Source organism: Aquarana catesbeiana, linkage group LG04, assembly GCF_042186555.1.
Source record: "Aquarana catesbeiana isolate 2022-GZ linkage group LG04, ASM4218655v1, whole genome shotgun sequence".
Taxonomy (NCBI): Eukaryota; Metazoa; Chordata; class Amphibia; order Anura; family Ranidae; genus Aquarana; species Aquarana catesbeiana.
The window spans coordinates 180,303,802-180,325,138 of NC_133327.1; the positions used below are offsets into that span (position 1 = coordinate 180,303,802).

General features: G+C 45.2%; 1 protein-coding gene across 1 annotated transcript in view; it reads left to right on the forward strand.

The window, feature by feature from the left end:
• Window positions 1-6,470: 6,470 nt before the first annotated feature.
• XRN1 (5'-3' exoribonuclease 1) overlaps window positions 6,471-21,337 on the forward strand; it is a gene marked incomplete in the record, with an annotated part of 157,849 nt that continues 142,982 nt past the window's right edge. The window contains 3 exon segments of the mRNA XM_073625962.1: window positions 6,471-6,621; window positions 14,054-14,286; window positions 17,357-17,454. Of these exon segments, the coding sequence (XP_073482063.1) occupies window positions 6,547-6,621; window positions 14,054-14,286; window positions 17,357-17,454 (406 nt within the window).

Genomic DNA, 21,337 nt, shown 5'->3' on the forward strand with positions numbered 1-21,337 from the left:
GGGGAGAGATGTACAGTATCTCATGGCCTTGGGTAACCAATGAGGATGAAGTCTTTCCCTTTCCAACAGGGGTGTAAAGAATAGGCCATAAAAACCAAGACACTGGTGCTAAGCCCAGGTAAAGAATTCTTCAGAGAGACATTTGTAGGCGTTTTCATCATATAAGGACACTAGCTATAAACAGAGGCCTAACTAACCTGACTTTTTGTGCAGTGTCTATTCACAGTAAGGTGGCAGCATGACCCAAGTAGACAGTAATACAATGCTGCAGTGTCCCAGGGCTCCCCACTAGCCACAGACATCTTTGGCTGGCTGGCTGGCTTCCAGGTTTCATTGGCTAGGTCGAGATGACCTCACTCTTGCGCATATGCAGGAATTCGTTCATCTTGGTATTGCGGAAATGATATACTGAGCTGTGCATGTGCAGTCCTGTGTACAGGCTATACAGGAAGAGCCTCCAATGTGACTACAAGGGACACTTTGCTTTTTCAAGATCTTTTTAGAAGAGGCAAGACCCTGTCATCAGAACATGCAGGTAAAAGCTTATTGTAAATGCTTACTTGCAGTGTTTTTCCTTTTCATTAATAACCTTCATTGACTTGCAATGTGCTTATGAACATGCTAGAAATTTTGAAAGCAGAAAGAGTCAATCCTCTACCACAGCCCCTCCTTCCTTGCATGCCATACCCTTCTCTTCATTTGAAAGTGTCTTATTGATGCCTGTGCTGGCCTAGCTCCTCTACCCTTCACCCCCACCTCCCCACATAACCCTTTATGTTGCAGCCAGGAGAGGAGCGAAGGGGAAATACCTTAGATCTCTGGTGCCCAACCTGCGGCTATTTGGCATTTTCTTTGCAGCCCTCAGGGCCCCTGCAGACACTGATCCGTGCTTTCCATTTGCCCTGTTAGAGCCCTTTTACACTGGGGCGGTTTGCAGGCGCTATTGCACTAAAAATAGCACCTGCAAACCGACCCCAAACAGCCGCTGCTGTGTCTCCAGTGTGAAAGCCCGAGGGCTTTCATACTGGAGCGGTGCGCTAGCAGGACGGGAAAAAAAGTCCTGTTAGCAGCATCTTCGGAGCGGTGAAGGATCGGTGAAGGAGCGGTGTGTATACCGCTCCTTCACCGCTCCTGCCCATTGAAATCAATGGGGCAGTGCAGCTATACCGCTGGCAAAGCGCCTCTGCAAAGGCGCTTTGAGGTGGTTTTTAACCCTTTCTCGGCCGCTAGCAGGGGTAAAACCGCACGCTAGCAGCCGAATACCGCCACTAAAATGACGGTAAATCGCCGCTAATAATAGCGGCGCTTTACCGCCGACGCACCTCCCGCCCCAGTGTGAAAGGGGCCTTATAGCAGTGATTTTTAGCAGTCACAGGTAATTTGTCTACAGTCTATGGTTGTCTCCAGAAGCATGTCCACAGTCTCCAATGGCTCCTGTAGCATGTTTACAGTCTATGACAGACTACTGCAGCATATTCATAGTCCCTGATCATCTCTTGTATCCTGTTCACAGTCTCTGGCCATCTCCTGTGCCATGTCTGCAGTCTCTGACCATCTCCTGTGCCATGTCCGCAGTCTGGCCAACTCCTGTATCATGGCTGTAGTCTCTGACCATCTCTTGTATCATGGCTGTAGTCTCTGACCATCTCTTGTATCATGTCTGTATTCTCTGACCATCTCTTGTATCATGCCCGTAGTCTCTGAACATCTCTTGTATCATGCCCGTAGTCTCTGACCATCTCTTGTATCATGCCCGTAGTCTCTGAACATCTCTTGTATCATGTCTGCAGTCTCTGATCATCTCTTGTATCATGCCTGTATTCTCTGACATCACTTGTATCATGCCCATAGTCTCTGCCCATCTCTTGTATCATGCCTGTAGTCTCTGACCATCTCTTGTATCATGCCTGTAGTCTCTGACCATCTCTTGTATCATGCCTGTATTCTCTGACCATCTCTTGTATCATGCCCATAGTTTCTGACCACCCCTTGTATCATGCCCATAGTCTCTGAACATCTCTTGTATCATGCCCATAGTCTCTGACCATCTCTTGTATCATGCCCATTGTCTCTGACTATATCTTGTTGTGTCTGTTGTCTCTGACACTGAATATTCATTGAATGTGCAGCCCTTTGGCAATGTTGAAGGGCTACATTTCAGGCCCCTCCATAACAAGAAAGTTGACCTCCACTGCATAGAAAACAGCCATAATCCCAAAAAAAATCAATCTTACAATCTGCTACTCTACTCAGGGAACACCTGTGGAAAAGGTCATTTGTTATGTATTGTACCACAGATTTGTCTGCAAATAAATTCATATTTTGTTTCCCATTATAATCTATGGGCATTCCCTTTTGCCATTCACCCTTGTCATTCCATAAAAAAACAATATTAATCTCACATCATTTCCATATTAAACATCACCACTGAATTTTTAGAGCATGTCTGCTAAAGCTTTATTTGGTATGTTAAACAGTTCTGACTCCAGGTCACATCTTGCTTCACTTTATATTCTATGGGCATTCTTTTCTGTCATTCACCTTTTTAATTCCATAGATAACAGCTCTAATCGCAAATAATTTCAATCTTACAATCTGCTACTCTACTTGGGGAAAACCTGTGCTACACCTTTAGTTGCTATGTTTCTCAGATTTGTCTGCAATTGAGTTTATATTTTGATTCCCATTATACTCTATGGACATTGCCTTCTTGGAATAGTTCTAACTCCAGGTCGCATCTTACTTCCCATTATATTTTATGGACATTCCCCACTGTCATTCACCATTGTCATTCCATAGAAAACAGTAACAATCCCACTTAATCTCAATTTTAAACATCACCACTGACCTTGGAGAGTGTGTCTGCTAGATTTATTTGATATGTTGAATGGTTCTGACGCCAGGTCACATCTTGCTTCCCATTATATTCTATGGACATTCCTTTCTGTCATTTATCTGTCATTCATAGGTGTGCACCCAAAGCTCAAACACATATGTATGTATGTGCATGTGTATATATACTGACGGTGTGAGTGGGACAGTGGACAGTTTCAGTAGGGCAGACATTGATGTCAGTAGGACATTGGACAGTGTCAGTAGGGCAGTGGACGGTGTTGGTAGGGCAGAGATTGGTGTCAGTAGGGCAGTGGCAGTAGGGCAGAGGATGGTGTTGGTAGGGCAGAGATTGGTGTCAGTAGGGCAGTGGACGATTTGAGTAGGGCAAAGTTTAGTGTCAGTAGGGCAGTGGACGATTTAAGTGGGGCAGAGATTGGTGTCAGTAGGGCAGTGGATGGGGTCAGTAGGGCAAATATTAGTGTCAGTAAGGCAGTGGATGGTGTCAGTAGGGCAGAGATTGGTGTCAGTAGGGTAGAGATTGGTGTCAGTAGTGCAGTGGACGGTGTCAGTAGGGCAGAGATTGGTTTCAGTAGTGCAGTGGAGTGTCAGTAGGGTAGAGATTAGTGTCAGTAGTGCATTGGACGGTGTCAGTAGGGCAGAGATTGGTTTCAGTAATGCAGTGGACGGTGTCAGTAGGGTAGAGATTAGTGTCAGTAGTGCAGTGGACGGTGTCAGTAGGGTAGAGATTAGTGTCAGTAGTGCAGTGGATGGTGTCAGTAGGGCAGAGATTCGTTTCAGTAGTGCAGTGGACGGTGTCAGTAGGGTAGAGATTAGTGTCAGTAGTGCAGTGGATGGTGTCAGTAGGGCAGAGATTGGTTTCAGTAGTGCAAAGGACGGTGTCAGTAGGGTAGAGATTAGTGTCAGTAGTGCAGTGGACGGTGTCAGTAAGGTAGAGATTAGTGTCAGTAGTGCAGTGGATGGTGTCAGTAGTGCAGTGGATGGTGTCAGTAGGGTAGAGATTGGTTTCAGTAGTGCAGTGGACGGTGTCAGTAGGGTAGAGATTAGTGTCAGTAGTGCAGTGGATGGTGTCAGTAGGGCAGAGACTGGTTTCAGTAGTGCAGTGGACGGTGTCAGTAGGGTAGAGATTAGTGTCAGTAGTGCAGTGGACGGTGTCAGTAGGGCAGTGGACGGTGTCAGTAGGGTAGAGATTAGTGTCAGTAGGGTAGTGGACGGTGTCAGTAGGGTAGAGATTAGTGTCGGTAGTGCAGTGGACGGTGTCAGTAGGGTAGAGATTAGTGTCAGTAGGGTAGTGGACGGTGTCAGTAGTGCAGAGATTGGTTTCAGTAGTGCAGTGAACGGTGTCAGTAGGGTAGAGATTAGTGTCAGTAGTGCAGTGGACGGTGTCAGTAGGGTAGAGATTAGTGTCAGTAGTGCAGTGGACGGTGTCAGTAGGGTAGAGATTAGTGTCAGTAGGGTAGTGGACGGTGTCAGAAGTGCAGAGATTGGTGTCAGTAGTGCAGTGGATGGTGTCAGTAGGGTAGTGGACGGTGTCAGTAGTGCAGAGATTGGTTTCAGTAGTGCAGTGGACGGTGTCAGTAGGGTAGTGGACGGTGTCAGTAGTGCAGAGATTGGTTTCAGTAGTGCAGTGGACGGTGTCAGTAGGGCAGAGATTGGTTTCAGTAGTGCAGTGAACGGTGTCAGTAGGGTAGAGATTAGTGTCAGTAGTGCAGTGGACGGTGTCAGTAGGGCAGAGATTGGTTTCAGTAGTGCAGTGGACGACGTCAGTAGGGTAGAGATTAGTGTCAGTAGTGCAGTGGATGGTGTCAGTAGTGCAGTGGACGATGTCAGTAGGGCAGAGATTGGTTTCAGTAGTGCAGTGGACGGTGTCAGTAGTGCAGTGGATGGTGTCAGTAGGGCAGAGATTGGTTTCAGTAGTGCAGTGGACGGTGTCAGTAGTGCAGTGGATGGTGTCAGTAGGGCAGAGATTGGTTTCAGTAGTGCAGTGGACGGTGTCAGTAGGGTAGAGATTAGTGTCAGTAGTGCAGTGGATGGTGTCAGTAGTGCAGTGGACGGTGTCAGTAGGGTAGAGATTAGTGTCAGTAGGGTAGTGGACGGTGTCAGTAGTGCAGAGATTGGTGTCAGTAGGGTAGTGGACGGTGTCAGTAGTGCAGAGATTGGTTTCAGTAGTGCAGTGGATGGTGTCAGTAGGGCAGAGATTGGTGTCAGTAGTGCAGTGGACGGTGTCAGTAGGGTAGAGATTAGTGTCAGTAGTGCAGTGGATGGTGTCAGTAGGGTAGAGATTAGTGTCAGTAGGGTAGTGGATGGTGTCAGTAGTGCAGAGATTGGTGTCAGTAGTGCAGTGAACAGTGTCAGTAGGGCAGAGATTGGTTTCAGTAGTGCAGTGGACGGTGTCAGTAGGGTAGAGATTAGTGTCAGTAGTGCAGTGGACGGTGTCAGTAGGGCAGAGATTAGTGTCAGTAGTGCAGTGGATGGTGTCAGTAGGGTAGAGATTAGTGTCAGTAGGGTAGTGGATGGTGTCAGTAGTGCAGAGATTGATGTCAGTAGTGCAGTGAACAGTGTCAGTAGGGTAGAGATTAGTGTCAGTAGTGCAGTGGACGGTGTCAGTAGGGTAGAGATTAGTGTCAGTAGGGTAGAGATTAGTGTCAGTAGTGCAGTGGACGGTGTCAGTAGGGTACAGATTAGTGTCAGTAGGGTAGAGATTAGTGTCAGTAGTGCAGTGGACGGTGTCAGTAGGGTAGAGATTAGTGTCAGTAGGGTAGAGATTAGTGTCAGTAGTGCAGTGGACGGTGTCAGTAGGGTAGAGATTAGTGTCAGTAGTGCAGTGGACGGTGTCAGTAGAGTAGAGATTAGTGTCAGTAGGGTAGAGATTAGTGTCAGTAGTGCAGTGGATGGTGTCAGTAGGGTAGAGATTAGTGTCAGTAGGGTAGTGGACGGTGTCAGTAGGGCAGAGATTGGTGTCAGTAGTGCAGTGAACGGTGTCAGTAGGGTAGAGATAAGTGTCAGTAGTGCAGAGATTGGTGTCAGTAGGGCAGAGGACAGTGTCAGTAGTTTTAATTTTTGCTTTTTCTTATTTTTTTTACAAACTCTGTTAGGGGGCTTTGGTGAAATATCAGGGGGAATCTGCACCAACATGGGGTGATTAGGGTGCTCCCAGGCACACACATGCTGTCATTCCATAGAAAACAGCTATGATCCCATATAATTTCAATCTTACAATCAGTTACTGTATTTGGGGAACACCTATGTGGGAAAGCATAAATTGCTATGTGACACAGATTTGCCTGCAAATGAGTTTATATTTTGTCATCCATTATTCTCTATGGGTAATCCCTTCTGCTCCATACTTTTCTATTGACATTCCATTCTGTCATTCCTTTTAGTATGTCCCTAAAACTTATTGCTTTCAGATACGCTTCAAACCACAATGCAGTGCCGGCTATGCTGTGACATTTATGTATCTAATATAATCAATCCACCCACAGACCAGTCCAGGCCATGCAATCATCAGGCCCCCTCCTTACACTACATGTACTGCAGCCTTGTGCTGAAGCGGAGGAAGCAATCATGGCAGCACGCTTGCTGTGACGTCTTATTCCCTCGCCTGCAGGAGAAGGATGAATCACGGATTGCGCCGGATGTGACGTTTGTGTTGTTGCTGCCAGAGATTGATCGGTACCGGACTGTAACAAGATGGGCGTCCCCAAGTTCTATCGCTGGATCTCCGAGCGGTACCCATGCCTCAGCGAGGTGGTCAAAGAGCATCAGGTAAAGCCGAGGCTGGAGTGACGCAGACATATGACGTCATCTTCCTGCTTGGAGTGTCATGTTGTGACATGTCTGTGTCATTACTGGCTCTGTGTAGTCCTACAGATGGTCCAGCGCTGACATTGCTTCCTGTACTGTCTGTACCGTACAGAGCTCACAGCTTATACTTGTCATCTACACTTCTCCATTACTGCTTCCCTCACTGGTGTCACTTCCACTACTCATCACAGTCACTATAAGAGAATAAAGTGTTCTCTGTCGGAGAAATACAGTAATAACTATGTGATAGAATACAGGGATTACTATAGGAGAGAATTCAATATTCCTTTAGGAGGGAATGATGTGTTCCCTATAGGAGAAATATATGAGAGAATACAGTGTTCACTATAGGAGAAATACAATAAGAATTACATAAGAAAATATAGTGTTCACTGTAAGAGAGGATTCGGTATTCCCTGTAGGAGAGAATGGAGAGGTTGATTTACTAAAGGCAAATATCCTGTGCACTGCAAGTGCACTTTAAAGCTTGCTGGTTTCTATCATCAGAGGCGGAACTAGAACCTTCAGGGCCCCTGGTGCTAGGAACCATGAAGGATCGGTCCCGGGGCCCTTTCCAATGATTCTGGGGTCCTTTTCTCCCATCGCGGGGCCCTTGATTATGATCATGCAGCAGAACCCCTTCCTGACGTCTTGGGTAGGGTTGCCACCTTTTCTTTAAGCCAAACCCAAAGACTTTAGCAGCACACAGCAAATTCCTTTTTGGAGTATACACTATACATATATTTTATGATTAAATGACAATTCTAATTGTATATATTTAAATTACAAGAGTCCCCTCTTGCATCAGAATCCACAGAGTTCCCCTTTACATCTGAATACACAGAGTTTCCCATTTATATCTGAACTTGCAGAGTTCCCCTACACTGTAAGGGTTCCCCCTTACTGTGCAGACTCTGATATAAGGGAGAACTCTGGGGACTTTGATTTAAGGAAGAACAGTGAGAACTCTGATATAAGGGGGTCCTTGGTAACTGGAGCCCCCACTTACATCAATGTCCCCAGCATTCCCCTTTAATCAGGGTTCTCAGAGCCCCTGTTACTTAAGAGTCTGCAGAATTTCCATTGTTCTGTATGGGGAGGCGGATGTAAATGGACATGTTTCCATTTACACCTGCCTGGATCTGTTCCAATAAAAACAGATGGATGGAGATCCATTCACCATCTGTCTAGTGGATTGGATGACAGTCAGACTGGCCCATAGAGAACAGTGAGCTGCGTCCGTGTCTGCTCTGTGCAAGTGGAGCAGACACGGACCTGTCATCCGCCTGCTCAATTTGGATCTGCTGAGTAGGCAGATCCTCTTGGCAGAGTCCACCTATGTGAAAGGGCCCTAAGGGGGAGCTCTGTGGATTGTAATGTAAAGGGGAACTCTGATGTAGGGGGATTTCTGCTCATCAAAGCCCCCACTTACTTCAGAGTCCCCCTTTACAACACAGTCTACAGAGCTCTCCACTACATTGGTGTGCTGAGAGGCTGGCGAGAGAAGAGAGGAAGGAAGGGACGCTTCATTCAACATAGATGCAGGCTTGGGCCCTGGAGTTCTGCTACTATGGTCAGCAAGCAAGGCCTACTAGCCTGTGCTATACATACACACAGGCTGGCAGAGCATGTTGGGGTTTGTAGAGCCCCATACCAGGGAATCCCCAGCGGGCTGCTCTGTTGGTAGAGGGACTCTGGAGGTGACAACACACTCTCTATTCAGTCCCCTCATTGACTGACCCACCTGTGTGCTACTTTGTTTTCAACAACTGAGATGTTTGATTAGGAAGAAAGGCTGTCCTGGAGAGCTGTGGATCCCCTGTGGAAGGTTGCAGCATCCATGGTAAAAGCTGGCCTTCCCTCCACGATCTAGTAGCTTGCCGACTGTTAAATTTTCCATTTGAAAGGCACAGAGCTGCCAGGGATTGAAATGTGGGCAGAGCCACGGGTACACACACAGGAGGAGGAGGAGAAGATCCTGCTCACTCTATCTCTTTCCTCTCCTGTCCCTGCGAGGAGGGAGGGGAAGGCGGGCTGTCGTAAGCACGGGGTCTGTGCAGTGTAAGAGAGAACCCTGGAGCCGTATCCAGGGCTTTTGGGCCCCCCCAAAGTGGCAGAACTACAGGGCCCAGTCGCAAATACGACTGCTGCGACCCTGATAATTCCGCCACTGTCTATCATCCAATCATATACAAATAAAAATGCTGTTTTTATTTTCCTTGCATATGATCAAGTATTCTTTGCAAAGCAAAGTTTTACCTCATTTACTAAGCTCTGGAGCAAGTGCACTTGCAGTGCATGTTATATTTGTAAATCAACCCCACATTGTTCATTATAAGAGAGAATTCAATATTTACTATAGGAGAGAATACAGTGTTTGCTTTGGGATAATAATTATATGAGAGAACACTGTTCATTATCGGAGAGAATACAATGTTTGCCCTAAGAGAGAATACAGTATGCACTATAGGAGAGATATAATAACTATATGAGAGAATACAGTGTTCACTATAGGAAAGCATAAAATATTTCCTATACGAGAGAATACAGTGTTCACTATAGGAGAGAATTCAATATTCCCTTTTAGGGTTGCACAGATACCACTTTTTTAAGACCAAGTACAAGTACTGACCTCTGACATCTCCCCTTTGAGACAGGTGAAGGGACTAAGGACACAGATTCCCTAGTTCCTTTCTCTGCAGCCTCAGCTACACTGAAGATGAATGAGCAGGAGACAGAGGCTTCTGTTCATTCAGAAACGGAAGCATTGTAAACACAGTTTACTCTGCTTAGTAATGAATGGACAGAGTCAATGATCTGCACTGACTTTGTGTATTCAGAAAAGGAAGGAGCCAGTAAAATTCATATGTACTGGATGCTTCCTCCGTTCTCTATCTTGACAGATCCAGGACGAGGGGGGAACCAGAGAGGGACCTGGGGAGCACAGAGGGGGACCCGGAGGAGGACCCGGGACAGATCAGTGCAGTGGTGGGGGCAGTTATAATCACAGATCTCCCTGTATGGCTGTATGTGTGTATGTATATGTGTGTGTATGTGTGTGTGTGTATATATGTATGTGTGTGTATGTGTATATATATATATATATATATATATATACATACACACACACACACGGTATACAGTATCTCACAAAAGTGAGTACACCCTTCACATTTTTGTAAATATTTTACATCCACCAGCTCCCTGATGTCATCATGGAGGAGTGGAAGAGGACTCCAGTGGCAACCTGTGAACTTAATGCCTTAGAGGGTTAAAGCAGTGCTTGAAAATAATGAGTACACCTCTCACATTTTTGTAAATATTTTCTTCTATCTATCTGGGGGGTCAGCCTGTCAGTGCTCAGACCATATGCTGCACACTGCATCAAATTGGTCTGCATGGCTGTCATCCCAGAAGGAAGCCTCTTCTAAAGATGATGCACAATAAAGCCCTCAAACAGTTTGCTGAAGACAAGCCAACTAAGGACATGGATTACTGGAACCATGTCCTATGGTCTGATGAGACCAAAATAAACTCATTTGGTTCAGATGGTGTCAAGCGTGTGTGGCGGCAACCAGGTGAGGAGTACAAAGACAAGTGTGTCTTGCCTACAGTCAAGCATGGTGGTGGGAGTGTCGTGGTCTGGGACTGCATGAATGCTGCCAACACTGGGGAGCTACATTTCATTGAGGGAACCATGAATGCCAACATGTACTATGACATATTGAAGTAGAGCATGAGCTCCTTCCTTTGGGGTCGTTATTATGTTGGAATACTGCCCTGGGGCCCAGTCCCCGAACAACACCTCCAAGCCGACCACTGCCTTGCTGAAGAAGCTGAGCGTAAAGGTGATGGACTGGCCAAGCATGTCTCCAGACCTAAACCCTATTGAGCATTTGTGGGGCATCCTAAAACGGAAGGTGGAGGAGCGCAAGGTCTCTAACATCTACCAGCTCCGTGATGTCATCGTGGAGGAGTGGAAGAGGAATCCAGTGGCAACCTGTGAAGCTCTGGTGAACTCCTTGCCCAAGAGGGTTAAGGCAGTGCTTCAAAATAATTGTGGTCACACAAAATATTGACACTTTGGGCCCAATTTTCTCATTTTCACTTAGGGGTGTACTTACTTTTTTTTTTTAGACATTAATGGCTGTGTTGAGTTATTTTGAGGGGACAGCCAATTTACACTGTTATACAACTGTACACTCACTACTTTACATTATAGCAAAGTGTAATTTCTTCAGTGTTGTCACATGAAAAGATATAATAAAATATTTACAAAAATGTGAGGGGTGTACTCACTTTTGTGAGATACTGTATATACACTGTTTAAAAAAGGAACACTTTTTAATCAAAGTAAGCATCAAGCCAATTAAACCCCTGGGATTTTGATCTGGTCATTTAAGTAGCAGAGGAGGTTGTTAATCAGTTTCAGCTGCTTTGGTGTTTAAAAAAAATTACTAGATGGGCAACAATGAGACAACCTCCAAAACAGGAATGGTTTTACAGGTGGAGGCCACTGACGTTTTTTTTTCCATACTTATCTTTTTTGACTGTTTCTCACTAGTTTTACATTTAGCTAGGGTCAGTGTCACTACTGGTAGCATGAGGCGATATCTGGACCCCATAGAGGTTGCACAGGCAGTCCAACTCCTCTAGGATGGCACATCAATACGTGCCATTGCCAGAAGGTTTGCTGTGTCTCCCAGCACAGTCTCAAGAGCATGGAGGAGATTCCAGGAGAACAGGCAGTTACTCTAGGAGAAGTTGAACAGGGCCGTAGAAGGTCCTTAACCCATCAGCAGGATTAGTATCTGCTCCTTTGTGCAAGGAGGAACAGGATGAGCACTGCCAGAGCTCTACAAAATGACCTCCAGCAGGCAACTGGTGTGAATGTCTCTGACCAAACAATCAGAAACAGACTTCATGAGGGTGGCCTGTGGGCCCTGTGCTCACTGCCCAGCACCGTGAAGCTTGATTGGCATTTGCCATTAAACACCAGAATTGGCAGGTCCACCACTGGTGCCCTATGCTTTTCACAGATGAGAGCAGGTTCACCCCAAACACGTGACAGACGTGAAAGTGCCTGGAGAAGCCGCGGAGAACATTATGCTGCCTGTAACATCGTTCAGCATGACCGGTTTGGTGGTGGGTCAGTGATGATCTGGGGGGGGAATATCCATGGAGGGACACACAGACCTCTACAGGCTATACAATGGAACCGTGACTGCCATTAGGTAGCGGGATGAAATCCTGGGACCCCATGTCAGACCCTACGCTGGTGCAGAGAGGGTACTGGGTTCCTCCTGGTGCACTACAATGCCTGGCCTCATGTGGCGAGAGTATGCAGCCTGACCTAAATCCAATAGAACACCTCTGGGACATTATGTTCCAGTCCATCCAACGCCGCCAGGTTGCACCTCAGTCTGTTCAGGAGCTCAGTGATGCCCTGGTCCAGATATGGCAGGAAGACATCCCAGGACACCATCCGTCTCATTAGGAGCATGGCTTGACATTGTCAGGCATGCATACAAACACGTGGGGGCCATACAAACTACAGAGTACCATTTTGAGTTGCTGCAAGGAAATTCCAGCAAAATGGACTAGCCGGCTGCATAATTTTTTCACTTTGATTTTCGTGGTGTCTTTGAATTCAGTCCTCTCTAGGTTGATAATTTTCATTTCCATCAAACAATGTGGCATCCTTTCGTTCCTAACAAATTAGTCAGTCCATATCAGTATAGATATTCAGCCTGATATTTTTCCCCATTGAGATTTGATCTGTTTTCAAAGTGTTCCTTTAATTTTTTTGAGCAGTGTATATACATACTATATTACCAAACGTATTGGGACGCCTGCCTTGAATTGGCGAACCCTTTGCAGCTATAACCACTTCAACTCTTCTGAGAAGGCTGTCCACAAAGTTTAACAAACTTTGGGAATAAGGGGAAATTATAGTACGGGGTTGTTTTTTCAGGGGTTGGGCTTGGCCCATTAGTTCCAGTGAAGGGAACTCTTAATGCGTCAGCATATCAAGACATTTTGGACAATTTCATGCTCCCAACTTTGTGGGGATATTTTGGGATGGCCCCTTCCTGTTCCAACATGACTGTGCACCAGTGCACAAAACAAGGCCCATAAAGACATGGATGAGCAAGTTTGAGGTGGAGGAACTTGACTGGCCTGCACAGAGTCCTGACCTTAACCTGATAGAACACCTTTGGGATGAATTGGTGTGGAGACTGCAAGCCAGGCCTTCTTTTCCACATCAGTGCCTGACCTTACTAATGCACTTCTGGAAGAATGGTCAAACATTCCCATAGACACACTCCTAAACCTTGTGGACAGCCTTTCCAGAAGAGTTGAAGCTGTTATACCTGCAAAGGGTGGGCCAACTAAATATTGAACCCTACAGATGAAAACTGGGATGCCATTAAAGCTCATGTGCGTGTAAAGGCAGACACCCCAATGCTTTTGGAGATTCACCCTCTCCATTTGTTGTGTTTACCACTATCGTTGAATGTAAAAATAAAAGAAAATCCCAAATTTTGGGTTTTCCCCAGAAAAGTAATATAGGGGACCTCTTCCAATGGTGACACATTCTGGTGACCTGAGGGGGGCCCAAGAGAAGCTCTTAATTTGCAGGGATTATCTATCACTTCATGTTTGGCTATTGAACAGGAAATAAAGGTAAATCTCCCCACAAAGACAGCAAAAATAAACCTTACAGGGGTTATAACCCCCCTTTCTCTATCCAAAATGAAGAAAAAAAATGTTTTGCCTATAGTTCTACTTTAAATTGATGTTAAAAGCTGAGGTGTTTTTTTTTTGTCTTTTAAAATAACAAATATGTCATACTTGCCTGCTCTATGCAGTGCTTTTACACAGAGTAGCCCTGATCCTCCTTTTCTCGAGTCCTCCACCGGAGCTCTTGGCTTTTCCCTTTTGCCGAGTGCCCCCATAGCAAGCAGCTTAAGCTCCTGAGCCGCTGCTCTGTCCTACCATTCAGACACTAGAGCACGGCTTGGCTCTGCCCCACACCCACACTCTCCTCATTGGCTTACTGGCTGTGATTGACAGTAGCGGCAGAGACTCCAGAAAGCTGCTGCTCTTGTGCACATCACTGGATCAAGATGGGGCTTGGTTAAGTTTTACGGGTGGCTGGAGGTGTTGCTGCACCTAGGAGATCTTTTATTTTCACGTATACAATGAATACATGAAGGTAAAAATCCTTGATACTTTACAACCACTTGAATAAATAAAGAAACCTTGTTAGGACGCTTTCCTTTCTTTTTCTCCAGCTTTTGTATATTAACCTGACCATAATCTGCAAGTAATAAATTATTTTACATTTGGTGAAAGAGTGGATGTTAAATGACACTGTTGCATTTCCTAGATCCCAGAATTCGACAATCTGTACTTGGACATGAATGGCATCATTCATCAATGCTCTCACCCGAACGATGAGGATGTGCACTTTCGAATTACAGAAGACAAGATATTTTCAGATATATTTCACTACTTAGAAGTTCTGTTCCGCATTATCAAGCCAAGGAAGGTTTTCTTCATGGCTGTGGATGGTGTTGCTCCCAGGGCAAAAATGAACCAGCAGCGGGGAAGACGATTTAGGTATTTGTCTCCTTTTTACTCATAACTTTGTTGGGAGAAATTTCCAAACTTGGAGTTATTTAGGAACAGGTTTTAAAAATTTCCAGATTTTTAGACATACATTAAGCTCACTATACACATTAAAATCTAACCAACAGCCTTTGTACAATAACCTTTAGATTCACCAAAATTGTGTAACATGAGGACCTACCTAGACATACCTATTTTTTTTTATACAATCGGGCAGACCCTTGCAGTAGATCAGTGGTATTCCTCCCACTGATACGGACGATGGGGCACTGTTCTTCCCACTGATACGGACCATGGGGCACTGTTCTTCCCACTGATACGGACCATGGGGCACTGTTCCTCCCACTGATACGGACCATGGGGCACTGTTCTTCCCACTGATACGGACCATGGGGCACTGTTCCTCCCACTGATACGGACCATGGGGCACTGTTCCTCCCACTGATACGGACCATGGGGCACTGTTCCTCCCACTGATACGGACCATGGGGCACTGTTCCTCCCACTGATACGGACCATGGGGCACTGTTCCTCCCACTGATACGGACCATGGGGCACTGTTCCTCCCACTGATACGGACCATGGGGCACTGTTCCTCCCACTGATACGGACCATGGGGCACTGTTCCTCCCACTGATACGGACCATGGGGCACTGTTCCTCCCACTGATACGGACCATGGGGCACTGTTCCTCCCACTGATACGGACCATGGGGCACTGTTCCTCCCACTGATACGGACGAAGATGTAACACGTTGCTGCAGCCTCTTATACTTTAACCACTTCCAGACCGCACATATACTGCGGCAGGGTGGCCCGGCTGCACGAAACATTGTACCTGTACACTGCAAGAGCCAATCAGCAGGCCCGGCGGCTGCGAGGACCGCCAGTCTCCTGCGATCACCCTGGGCAATGACAGAGTGGCGGTCTGCTGATGTAAACAAAGAAAACCATCCTTCTGTGAGACAGGAACAGAGAGATCTGTGCTTCCTGCCATTCAGGAACACATATCTCTCTGTTCCTGCAGTGAGTACATCCCTCCACACAGTTAGTAAGCACACTGAGGGAACACATTTAACCCCTTGATCGCCCCTGATGTTAAAGCAGAGTTCCACCTGGAAATGGAACTTCCCCGGATCGGATTCCTCCTCCTCCTCCTCCTCCTCCTCCTCCTCCTCCCCCCCCCCCCCCCCCCCCGGTGCAACATTAGTCACCTTTCAGGGGGGAGAGGGGAGCGGATACCTGTCAAATCCAGGTATCTGCTCCCACTTCCGGGACCCCCCCCCCCCCCCTCTGCCCTCTGGGAGACACACACAGGTCCCATAAAAAAAGCAGGGACCACTCAGAACATGCAGCGTGACTCGTGCATGTGCAGTAAGAAACAGGCTGTGAAACTGCAAGGCGTCATTTCTGGTTTCCCTTAGTAAGGATGCCGGTCCCTGCACCCAGAGCTGAGAGATGGGTCAGCTTCGGGTGTCAACATCGCGGGCTTCCTGGACAGTTAAGTGTCCTTATATTAAAAGTCAGCAGCTCCAGTATTTGCAGCTGCTGACTTTTTTTAATTTCCCTGTCAGTGTCATCTATACAGTGTCGTGCGTTTTTTGTTTTTGTTTTTTTAACACGGATCACTGTATTGGTGTCACTGGTCCCCAAAAAGTGTTACTTGGTGTCCAATTTGTTCACCATAATGTCGCAGTCCTGCTAAAAATCGATGATCGCCGCCATTGCTAGTAAGAAATAAAAATATACGCTAATTGGGATTTTTTTTTTTTAACAAAAATATGTAGCAGAATACATATTGGCCTAAATTGATGAAGAAATTTGATTTTTTTTTTTACATTTTTGTTATTGGATATGTTTTATAGCAGAAAGTAAAAAAAAAATATATATATATATATTATATATATATATATATATATATATATATATATATATATATATATATATATATATATATATATATATATATATATATATATATATATATATATATATATATATATATATATATATTATATTATAATATAATTTTTGTTTAATAGCGCAAAAAATTAAAAACCGCAGAGGTGATCAAATACCACCAAAAGAAAGCTCTATTTGTGGGGGGGGGGAAAGGACATCAATTTTATTTGGGTACAGTGTCGCACGCCTGCGCAATTGCCAGTTAAAATAACGCAGTTCCGTATCGCAAAAATTGGCCTGGTCATTAAGGGGGTAAAACCTTCTGGGGCTGAAGTGCTTAAAAGGCACTGTGCTACTTCATCCAGAGTGGGGGCACTCTAATACAGGAGGTGTATTACTGCCCACATCACCTGGGCATAACGAAGAGAAGAAAAAAAAAAAGTCCACAAAGAGAAAATGAATGCAGCTACCACACCTTGCTAAAAAAACGTTAAAATGTGGGTTTTTTTTTAAAAATGACCTCCAAAACATTGTAATTCAATTCAGCTAATCGTGTGACACATGGCTCCCTAGCAGGCAATAGCCAGGCTGATCACCTCACATTTCTTTACTGTCATTTAGCAGTAAAGCTTGGTCACCAACCTGTTTCTAATATGCTGATAGGTAATGTGATGCCATTTCACTGACCAATCAGAACATTACTTTGTACATTTTTATATCTTGCCCAATCAGCCACTTCTCGATGTTAGATTGACAGCATAGTGCACTGCACAAAAGCCCAAATGGCTCAAAATCCTGTCCTGAAACTAGCTGTATGTTAAAAAAATAAAAGTAGTGTGATATACTGTATATATTTTCTTTTTTTTCTAAGGAATATATAATTGCCTTTAGATCTGAATATGACCGCAAACCCTTCACATACTGTAGCCCATTCATGGCAGTGTCTTGGATTATATGCTTGTATATAGCAGAATTTTCTGATGTTTCCTAACCAGTGATTTGTACCTTCACCACACTATCCACTCCAGACTATATTACTAGTTTTGTTTTATTATGTGCAAATTCAGTTTTTTTTTTTTTTATTTCCCATGTGTTCTTGAGGTGCGCAATATGTTTATATATTATTCACATTCTCTTTTTTCCCCACTTTTGCCATTTAGATCAGCAAAAGAGGCAGAAGAAAAAATAAAGAAGGCAGTAGAAAAAGGGGAAATTTTGCCAACAGAAGCAAGGTTTGACTCCAATTGTATTACTCCTGGTAAGAACATTACACTGGTCTACAATAAAAGAGAGACGGCCTCTATGAAATAAACCTGTGGAATATAGGTTGTGTATTCCAATACAGTGTACTGCCTTTTCCTACCCCCACTGCTCAGGAAGGTGCTGATTTCAGAACGTCTATTGCATGCTAATTTTGGCAGAGTGCCTTTAGCGTTGTGGACACTCAAACCTCAAAACCAACATGCGTCCATAGACAGTGCAAGGTACACAGCTAATGCATGACCTTTCTTAACCAGGAGGCTGTCTCTCTAGCATATCATAGAGGAAGGCTTTTTTTTTTTTGCATGCCCCTGCCCGGTGGAAGGGTATGTAAAGAGGCAGTGCACCCCGACTCAGTATACAATGTATAATACTCTGTCTAATCTTCAGTTCTTTTTTCAGTGAGTGTTTTCTTTATACTGTTACCTGTTGTGTCTGGAGTTTGTACTTTCATTATCTAGGGCAGTAGTCTTCAAACTATGGCCCTCCAGTTGTTCACAAACTACAATTACCATCATGCCTAGTCATGTCTGTGAATTTCAGAGTTTTACAATGCTTCATGGGACGTGTAGTTCCGCAACAGCTGGAGGGCCGTAGTTTGAAGATCCCTGATCTAGGGGGATTGCTACAGCTCTTTCATTATGGTAAGTAAATTGTTTATACTGTATTTAGCTACAAAACAAAATAATTAAAACTGGAAGGGAACACATTTTCTGTTGATTTTGAATGATTATTAAAGTGGTAGTAAACTCTGTTACACCACTTGTACCTACCTACAGGTAAGCCTATAATAAGGCTTACCCGTAGGTACTGTGAATATCTCCTAAACTTGCACTGTTCAGGAGATATTCATGCATGACATCACGGCGCATGCGCTCTGAAGGTCCGGCTTACAGTGCCGATGTTCTATCAGATTAGCGAACCCATCAGATCAGCGAACGGAAGTGACGTTCCGTCAACTGCGCATGCGTTCCACAGGTTCGCTAATCTGACAGAACAGTGGCATCGGACATCTACGCCCAGCTACGGCTTGAATTTCTGAGTAACTTTAGCGATTAAAGTGAGCGTATATAAATAAATATAGTATATTGACATCTGTGATGCTGTTTGGATGTTTAATTTTGAAAGCCCAAAGGTTTAGCGCTGAGCAGTGCAGGGTGTACCAACATGGCCCCTGCCACTTTCCTACTGCTTGCGTCCAGGTTCTTTCAAAATGTACCATCAAAACAACATTACAGATGTCAATATACTATATTTCTATACGCTCACTTTATTGCTAGAATTACTCTGGAATTCAATTCGTAGTTAGGTGTAGTAAGATGTCCACTGCCGCCGTCTGACTGCAGGTGTTCTGTCAAATTAGCAAACCTGGTAGCGGTCGAACACATGCGCAGCTGTCAGAATGTTACTTACGTTCGCTGATCGGATGGGTTCGCTAATCTGATAGAACATCGGACTTTTAGAGCCTGAGCTTTAAAAGGCGGCTCATATGGGCATGTGTGGGAGTGACATTATCGCGCCCCCGGCCAGGAGGCCGTGAACCCAGAAGGAAGACCAGGGGAAGATGTCAGCCCTCTCAGTGGTGACATTGTGGTACTGGAGGGCTTCATTCTAAGGTAAGTTTCTCATAATGTGCTAGTATGCAGTGCATACTAGCACATTATGACATTGCTTTGCAGGGATTTTTTTATTTTTGTGTGACCACCTGTGGTTTACTACCGCTTTAAATCCATCTGTAAATAAGCCTACACACTTGTACAATAAAGTACATAGACACACATACAGACACACAATGACTCTTCGGTTTACTAGAGTATAGGAAGCTTTTTTTCAAAAGCTTTATTTAGAGTGATTGTAAAGGCAGAAGGCTTTTTATCTTAATGCATTCTATGCATTAAGATAAAAAGCCTTCTGTGTGCAGCACCCCCCCCCCCCCCCTCATCTCCCTCATACTTACCTGAGGTCCATCTAGATTCAGCAATGTTGCAGGAATTTCTCAGCTTCCCAGGCCCCTCCTCGTTGGCCAAGACAGCAGCATGGTGCCATTGGCTCCCGCTGCTGTAAATCAAGGTCAGTCAGCCAATGGGGAGAGAAAGGGGCGGGGCCGGGCCACAGTTCCGTGTCTGAATGGACCCACAAAGCTGTTGTTCGGCTCGAGTGCCCCCATGGCAAGCTTCTTGCTGTGGGGACACTCATCAGGAGGGAGGGGCCAGGATCATCGAAGAGGGACCCGAGAAGAGGAGGATCGGGGCTGCTCTGTGCAAAACCACTATACAGAGCAGGCAAATATAACATGTTTGTTATTTTTTTTTAAAAAAACCTAGACTTTACAATCACTATAATCTTACATAGAAGAGTATTGTCAGAAAAAGACCAAGTGATCCATTGAATCTGCACTTATTTTTTTTTCTATATCTATACATGTTTTTGTTTGTCCCAGGTATGTTAGAGTCCACTTAATGTTAACTGACTTACTGCCTCTGCCAGACGTCTATTCCAAGCATCAACTACTCTTTCAGTAAAATAATACTCTTATGCCGCCAGCAAAACTCAGATGAGAGCTTTTTGTCGGAAAATGTGACTGTGTGTATGCTCCATCGGACTTTTGCTGGCAGAATTCCAGCCAGCAAAAGATTGGGAGCAGGTTCTCTATTTTTCGGTCGGAAAACGTTCCTATCCGAAAATGCGTTTGTCTGTATGCAATTCGGCTGCGCAAAAAATCACGCATGCTCGGAAACAATTCGACGCATGCTCGGAAGCATTGAACTTCATTTTCTCAGCTTGTCGAAGTGTTGTATGTCACCGCGTTCTTGACGGTCAAAAGTTCAGAGAACTTTTGTGTGACTGTGTGTATGCAAGCCAAGCTTGAGCGGAATTCCGTCGGAAAAACCATCCAAGTTTTTTCGGGCGGAAATTCCGATCGTGTGTACGCGGCATAAGGGGTCATGTACACTACAGCTTCTAAACTTGAGTTGAGGAGCTTTTTGGCATTTTTTTGCCAACGCTCCAAAAAAAAACTTCATAAAAGCCTGTGTGTCCATGTACACATAAGCTTTTACAAGAGTTTAGACGCTGCTGCGGTTAGGGGAGGTTCAACCTCCCTCTCCTGAACACAGAAGAATCCCGTTCAGGATAGAACCCTTTTGACCACTGGCTGCAAAACGCATCAAAATCACGGTAAAATAGCAACCCAATTTTGCCGCATTTTTTCCCGCGGCCGGTGGTCAGCCTAGTGTGTGTGTATATACATGAGCCCTTTGAACTTTGTTCCTGCTAGTTTGAGGTCATGTCCCCGTGTACTGCCCTCCCGAACCCTATTCTCCCCCTTGATGGATTTGGTTTCATGCCCTGCGCTTGTGCAGGAGCTAGTCGTCCTGACACTCAGACGCTGGCCTGGCACGGTAAGCTGGGCTGCGCATGCACAGCTCAGTTTACAGTGCCGGAGAAGACAGTGAGCAGGCAGTTAGGGGCATTTTATTGCAGAAGAAACAGTGCATGTCTCTTCTGCAATAAAATACTTCATACTTACCTGTCCGACTGTCCTGCGCCAGCTACTTCTTCTGAGTGCCGGTCTTGGACCTCTTCATTGGCTAGTGCGGGATGACATCACTCCTGTGCACACGCAGGGAGTTGTCATCCTGACACTAGGAGACAGTCCACATCTCTTCTGCAATAAAAGTTGAAGCAAGGTCCATAAAGACATGAATAAGCGAGTTTGGGGTGGAGGAACTTGACTGGCCTGCAGAGTCCTGATCTCAAACCGATAGAACACCTTTGGGATGAATTAGAGTGGAGACTGCAAGCCAGGCCTTCTCGTCCACATCAGTGCCTGACCTCACAAATGCGCTTCTGGAAGAATGGTCAAACATTCCCATAGACAC